This window comes from Mandrillus leucophaeus, unplaced genomic scaffold (assembly GCF_000951045.1).
Source record: "Mandrillus leucophaeus isolate KB7577 unplaced genomic scaffold, Mleu.le_1.0 Scaffold315, whole genome shotgun sequence".
Taxonomy (NCBI): Eukaryota; Metazoa; Chordata; class Mammalia; order Primates; family Cercopithecidae; genus Mandrillus; species Mandrillus leucophaeus.
Window position 1 is genome coordinate 1,515,633 of NW_012103310.1, and position 6,164 is coordinate 1,521,796.

Sequence of the window (6,164 nt, forward strand, 5' to 3'; positions counted from 1 at the left end):
GTGGATGGTTCTGGAGATTCTCACATGGCTAGCCAAGATGTTGACCAGGGCTTGGTCATCTGTGGGAGTAACTGGGGCCAGAGGTTCTACTCCCAAGATAGCTCACTCACATGGCTGGCAAGTGGGTGTTGGCAGTTGCCAGGAAGCTTCAGTTCCTTGCCTTGTGGACCTCCACCTAGCCCTGCTTGACCTCATGGGGCTGGCTTTTCCCAGAGTGTGTGATCCCAGGCAGAAACTGCAGTGCTTTAGGAAGTCACAAATCATCACCTCTGCTGTATTCTCTTGGTCACATAGACCAATCCACCAACCCTGATACATGGTAGGAGAGGTCTATACAAGGCTGTGACTACCAAGAGGCTTGGCTACTGCACAGGATTAATTTGAAACTAGACAAATTGATTTTAAACTTCATGTGTAAAAATGAGTATCAAGAATGGGTATGGAAGAGAAACTGTAAGAAAAGGAGTTGTGCAACTAAATATCAAAACACAATATAAATCTATCTGTATTACCACATACATAGACCATTAATATGAGAGTACCTGGCCAATATGTCGAAACCCTGTCTCTACTAAAAATACAAAAATTAGTCAGGTGTGTTGGCTCACCTGTATTCCCAGCTACTTGGGAGGCTAAGGTAGGATAATTGCTTAAATCCGGGAGGCAGAAGTTGCAGTGAGCCAAGATCACGCCACTGCACTCCAGCTTAGGTGACAGAGTGAGACTCCATCCCAATCAATCAATCAATCAATCAAGATGGTAAATTGGCTGGGCGCGGTGGCTCTTGCCTGTAATCCCAGCACTTTGGGAGGCTGAGGTGGGTGGATCACGAGGTTAGGAGTTTGAGACCAGCCTGGCCAACAGAGTAAAACCCCATGTCTACTAAAAATTTAAAAAAATTAGCTGGGCATGGTGGTGGGCACCTGTAATCCCAGCTACTTGGGAGGCTGAGGCAGGAGAATCGCTTGAACCCAGGAAGCAGAGGTTGCAGTGAGCCAAGATTGCACCACTGCACTATAGCCTGGGCAACAGTGCGAGACTCTGTCTCAAAAAAGAAAAACAAAGATGGCAAATTATCCATGAGCAAAAATTGGATTCTTAAATACATAGGAGAAATGGATTGCCATCTAGAAAAAATCAGTCTTGGTCCCTACCTCATTTCCTTATACCACAATAAGTTCCAGGCAGATTAAAGATTTTAGCATAAAAAATGGACCTATAAAAGTATCCAGGAAAAAAATGAAAATTTTTTTATAAGATCAGTAAACAGCATGGGAAAAAAGTATGTTTATATACCTATACACATGGCATGTAATGTGTATATCCTATATGCATAGCATATGTATAAGAACAAATATATACACATACACATGTCAAAACACAGATGACAAACAAGGAAAATTATGTGCAGTGTGAAACAGATAAAGAACTAATTTCCTTAACATACAGAGTTTCTATAAATCAGTAAGGAAAAGATTAACAGCCTGTCACAAAGATGAGAATGGATGTGAATAGACAATTCACAATGAAAGAAATACAGATGATTTTTAAACATATAAACAGATGCCCACCCAACTTGAAATAAGAAAAGCAATCATTCACATTTTGAAAGATAGTGAAACTGATATTTCTGGGAAGGCAGTTAGGAATCGATCTGCACTCATATGTATAGAGAGAGACCAGTGAGCCACGGGGATTCGTGTGTTTGTTTTGTCTGTATTTGAATCAGCAGAAAATTGAATACAATCTAAACCTCCATCACTAGCGGACTAGTTAAATTATGATATACCTATAAAATGAAATATTATGGGGTCATTTAAAAAGCAGTTCTATAGTTAGATATGGAATGATTGACAAGATCAATGTCTTGTTAAGTAGGAGGAAGGTCAGAACTTGTGTTTCCTGCTGCTATTTATACAAATAGCGTTTAGTTGTTGCTAATGATAAAAATAATATATAGAGTTATTAAATTTTTTAAATGAATAATACCAAAAATTATGAAAGAAAAATTGAAAATCATCTACCTTCCCATCACTCATGTTAACATTTTGATGTGTAGCCTTCCAGGATGTTTGAACATTTACATATAATTAAACAATAGTTTTTAAAAGATGGGATCACAGCATATATATTGTATTTGAAATTTGCAACCTTTAATATATTGTAGACTTGTTTCCATATCAGTAAATATGATTTATAGCATCATTTTAAATGGATACTTGGTTTTCCATTTTATTAATGTGTGATAATTTATTTGACCAATTTCTTGTTGAACATTTAGATTGTGTCAGCTTTTTATGTTTACAAATAGTCCTATAGTGAACGTTTTGGCCTGTTTACTGTTGTTGAAGTCTTATGCTGTGCTTAGCTTTAAACAAGGTAGGCTCTGTTGTTTAATGAGTCAGTGCTTTTGACTCTCAAATGAGTGTTTTTATTAGTGATGGGAACGTTCACAAATGCTTTCTTAAATTAGCTCTTAGTTTTAGGACCTCAATGCTAGTATAGTTGATTGTTGGCTTCTCAACCAGTGAGACTTGCATTTGAATCCCAGCATTGCTACTTTCTCCTGGGACTTTGAGAAGTTGCCTCACTTGGTTTTCTGATCTATTAAAGGCAAAAATAATGTATTTCTCACAGATGTATGGTGAAGTTTAAATGTAATAACATAGAGGTGGCATTTAGCTTCCTGCCTGTCTCTGTTGGTAATTTGCGGCATGTAAATTCATTCATGATAGCAAGTTACTATTCACCGTGATCCTTTTGCTGAATTAAAAATTAAAATGGAGGTAACTAAAGTCTTAAACCATAAAGTTTTGCTCCTGAGTAATAGTAAGGTTGACTGTTTAATTAATTTAGTTAAGCATGGACTCTATTTATAGTACTAAACTTTCAGTCTGGGCAGACAAAGTGGCATGCTCCAAGGCAAATGGGCATGCTTGGTCAATCTGACCGTAATTCACAGTTCTCTAACAGATCATTCACGGAGTTTCAAATACTTGATTCCCCGCTTTTTTACACTCGAAAAATACTAAGGTATTGTGGGAAGGTACAGGAAGTGTCAGAGCTGGACCAGGTTTGTGCTTGGGATAGATTTCTAAAGCCTGGCTGCCACAGGGAGGACAGTTAGCTCCAGCTGGAGAAGCTGCCAGCATCAAACAGATGCTCTTTTAAAGTTATATGCAGTTTGAAAGGTTTTAAAAAATAATTACCTAAATGACATTTATTGTTTGCCAACAGAATGGTTTCTGGGTTTGGGGTTTTTTTTGTTGTTGTTAAGCTGGTGCAAGAAACATAACTGACAATAATTCATTGATAATATTTTGTCATTTTGAAATAACCAGCAACTATTTATTTGAAACACCTAAAAGTAAAGCCAAAGTTAAAATGTTCTGTTTATATCTAAAATATGTATAATATGTGCAACTTTTTAAAACTAATAAATAATCGTTGGTGTTAATTGTGGAGAGTGACATTTAAATCAAACTGTTGATCTAATATTGAACCCTTCTAAAACAAATATTCAGAACTAATTATAGATTGGAGAATTTATGAATTTCAATAATATGAGTGATTATATTTATAAAAGAGCTGGTTTTGCTAAACACTGTTTAGAGGTTTTTAATTCTTGAATTATTGTGACATTTCCCTTGTAAATTTTCATCTGCCTTTTACTCTCCTTTGTTTAAGAAACAGTAGAGAACAAGATCATAAGTAGGCATTTTAAATGATTTTTAATAGATTGTTTTGTAATTCACTTTTAGGGGGAAATTTCACGGATTGAAAAGGAGCACCAGGTATTACAAGAGCAACTTGAAGAAGCATATGAAAATTATGAGCAGATGAAACTTAAGGGCTTAGAAGAGACCAGGGACCTGGAAGAAAAGTTGAAAAGGCACTTAGAAGAAAACAAGGTAATCCTATCTGAAATCTGTCTTTAATTGCACATAGCATAGTTAGGAGAATATGAGTGTAACTGTGCTTGTGCAGCTTCAGCTGAACTTCTGCCTTGTTGACTAAACAAAAGATTCTTTATCAGAATTGCATGCTTCAGATTTCTTCACGACATATTAAAGTGGCTGTTTCTTGCCGTGCTTTAGAACCTCTGCAAACTGCCTTATGAGAAAGGGGCTGTAAATCTGGGTTTTCGTTTAGCTATAGTTCAGTTTCCTTGGTTAACTAAAACTCTATTTTATGGTGACTGAGATCTGAGATAAATTCTTGTTTATATTGAGAGGCAGCATAGCAATAGAGGTTCAGAATGAGAACCCTGGAGACAGACTGGTGGGTTCAGATCTAGGCATGGTTCTATACTAGTTCTAATCTTGGGCAATTTACTTAACTTCTCTGTGCTTTTAGTTCTTTACCTGGAAAATGTGAGTAATAATAACTCACATTATGTATGGTTAGATTAATACTTATAAAGTACTTAAAACTGCCTTGTTGGTAAGGACTCAGTACGTATCAGATGCTACTGTTATCATCATCTTCATCTTACTCCTAAGGAAGTATAAGAATAACACATGGAGCCTTAGACATACTAGAACTGTAAAGTCACCCAGAGTATCTTGTTGAGATCTGCTGACCTTGAATTCTGTTAGTGAAGACTGATCATCAGATACGTGGCTAGTGGAGGGATAGCAATTAGTGGCAAAGCCAGATTGAATTAGTGAAAAAATGGAATCATAGATGTGAGGAAATCATGGTGCATTTGTTTTTAAAAGCTACCATCATCTGTTTAGAAAGGTAACAAAAGAATATTAATTCATTTAAGAAAGGAGGAATTTGTTCCAGAAGTCTGGATCAATAGCTGGGGTAACATATTAAATAGAAGAAAACTAGCTTAGTGGGACCTTAATCAGGAAACCTATTTACTAAGATTTTAGTAGAAAACCTAGGGTCAGTTTGTAAACGTAACTGTCATAACATTCCCCAGGACCTGTTTATATTCAAGATGAGACTGGGGAGATTCTAAGGACAAGAAGAATTAGATAGATCCTGAGACTTTACTCAGTTTCCTGGCTGGGAGAAGTAAAAAAGAACAAAAGCAAAATCCTACATAGCATAGTGACACATGAAACACAAGTTTCTATAAGCTACTTGGGGGTTTAACAAAACAAAATAGTTTTATAAACCTTATTTTGCCTCAGGAAACTTCAGTTTTAATAAATGCATGTGGGAATGCCTGTAGCTGCCTGTTTGAGTGATGAGGCAGATTGGAAACATAGTCTTAAAGGTAGCATTCAGCTGGTGAGGTATCTTTCTTTCAGGCAGAGGCTTTCCCAGATTTATAAATTGCTGGTCTGACTGTGTGCTCTGTGTGTACAGTTCATCAAGGTTCTTTCTTTGTATAGTCAGTCCAGAAGAGTCTGGGAAATAAAGCACCCATGGGGAGGGCTTCAGCTGTCAGGCTTTTTTTAACTTGTTAAGACTTTGAGTCTGCTGTTGGGTGGCCCTACTCAAGAGTGCCTTAAAAGGGCAATAAACCCCCCAAATTATAGGCCTGATAAGTTATTAGACTTACCACGTAAAATGTATACCTATTCCCTACCAGGATAAGTTGCTAATCTGAGTTCCTTGGGTTGGTGTCCACATAAGAGTAGATGAGATTTAGCCATAGTCATTTCTTTATTAATGGTGGTTATGCTCATAGCTCATGGAGAAATTTATTATAAACATAGAAAGAAACGAGTGGCTTTTCCTGATATTTCCCTTTGGCCTTTGACTGCAGATTGCTGAGGTTATGAGCTAACCAACTTTTCCTTTTACTCTAGTTACTTGATGCCATGTTTGAATGTAGCAAATGCACACCCAGCCCCTTACAGAGAACAGAAAAACAGGGAAGCTCTAAAAATCTGAGTGCATTAGAGTCCCACTGCCCACACCACACCGCAGCACCTCCACGTAATAGCTTTGTGATGTTAGACAATTTCTTCAGCCTCTTTGACTCTCAGTCTTCTCACTAATAATGTATTGTCTACTTCACAGCTTTGTGAGGTCCCACCTGGGGTGGTTGAAAAAGGACAGGGGATAGCCAGAGATAGTAAGTACAGTACTCAAGGAGGAACTGTCCCACCCAAAATTCTACTTGTGCCTCTGCTAAGAAAATTGTTTTTTTACAAACCACTTTAAGAATGCTTCGCATATGGCCGGGCGCGGTGGCTCAC

General features: G+C 37.4%; 1 protein-coding gene across 1 annotated transcript in view; it reads left to right on the top strand.

Annotated features, from left to right (window-relative positions):
- Positions 1-6,164, top strand: part of TTC3 (tetratricopeptide repeat domain 3) — a 158,420-nt gene that overhangs the window by 98,406 nt on the left and 53,850 nt on the right. Inside the window, 1 exon segment of the mRNA XM_011987753.1 lies at positions 3,762-3,911. Coding sequence (XP_011843143.1) covers positions 3,762-3,911 — 150 coding nt within the window.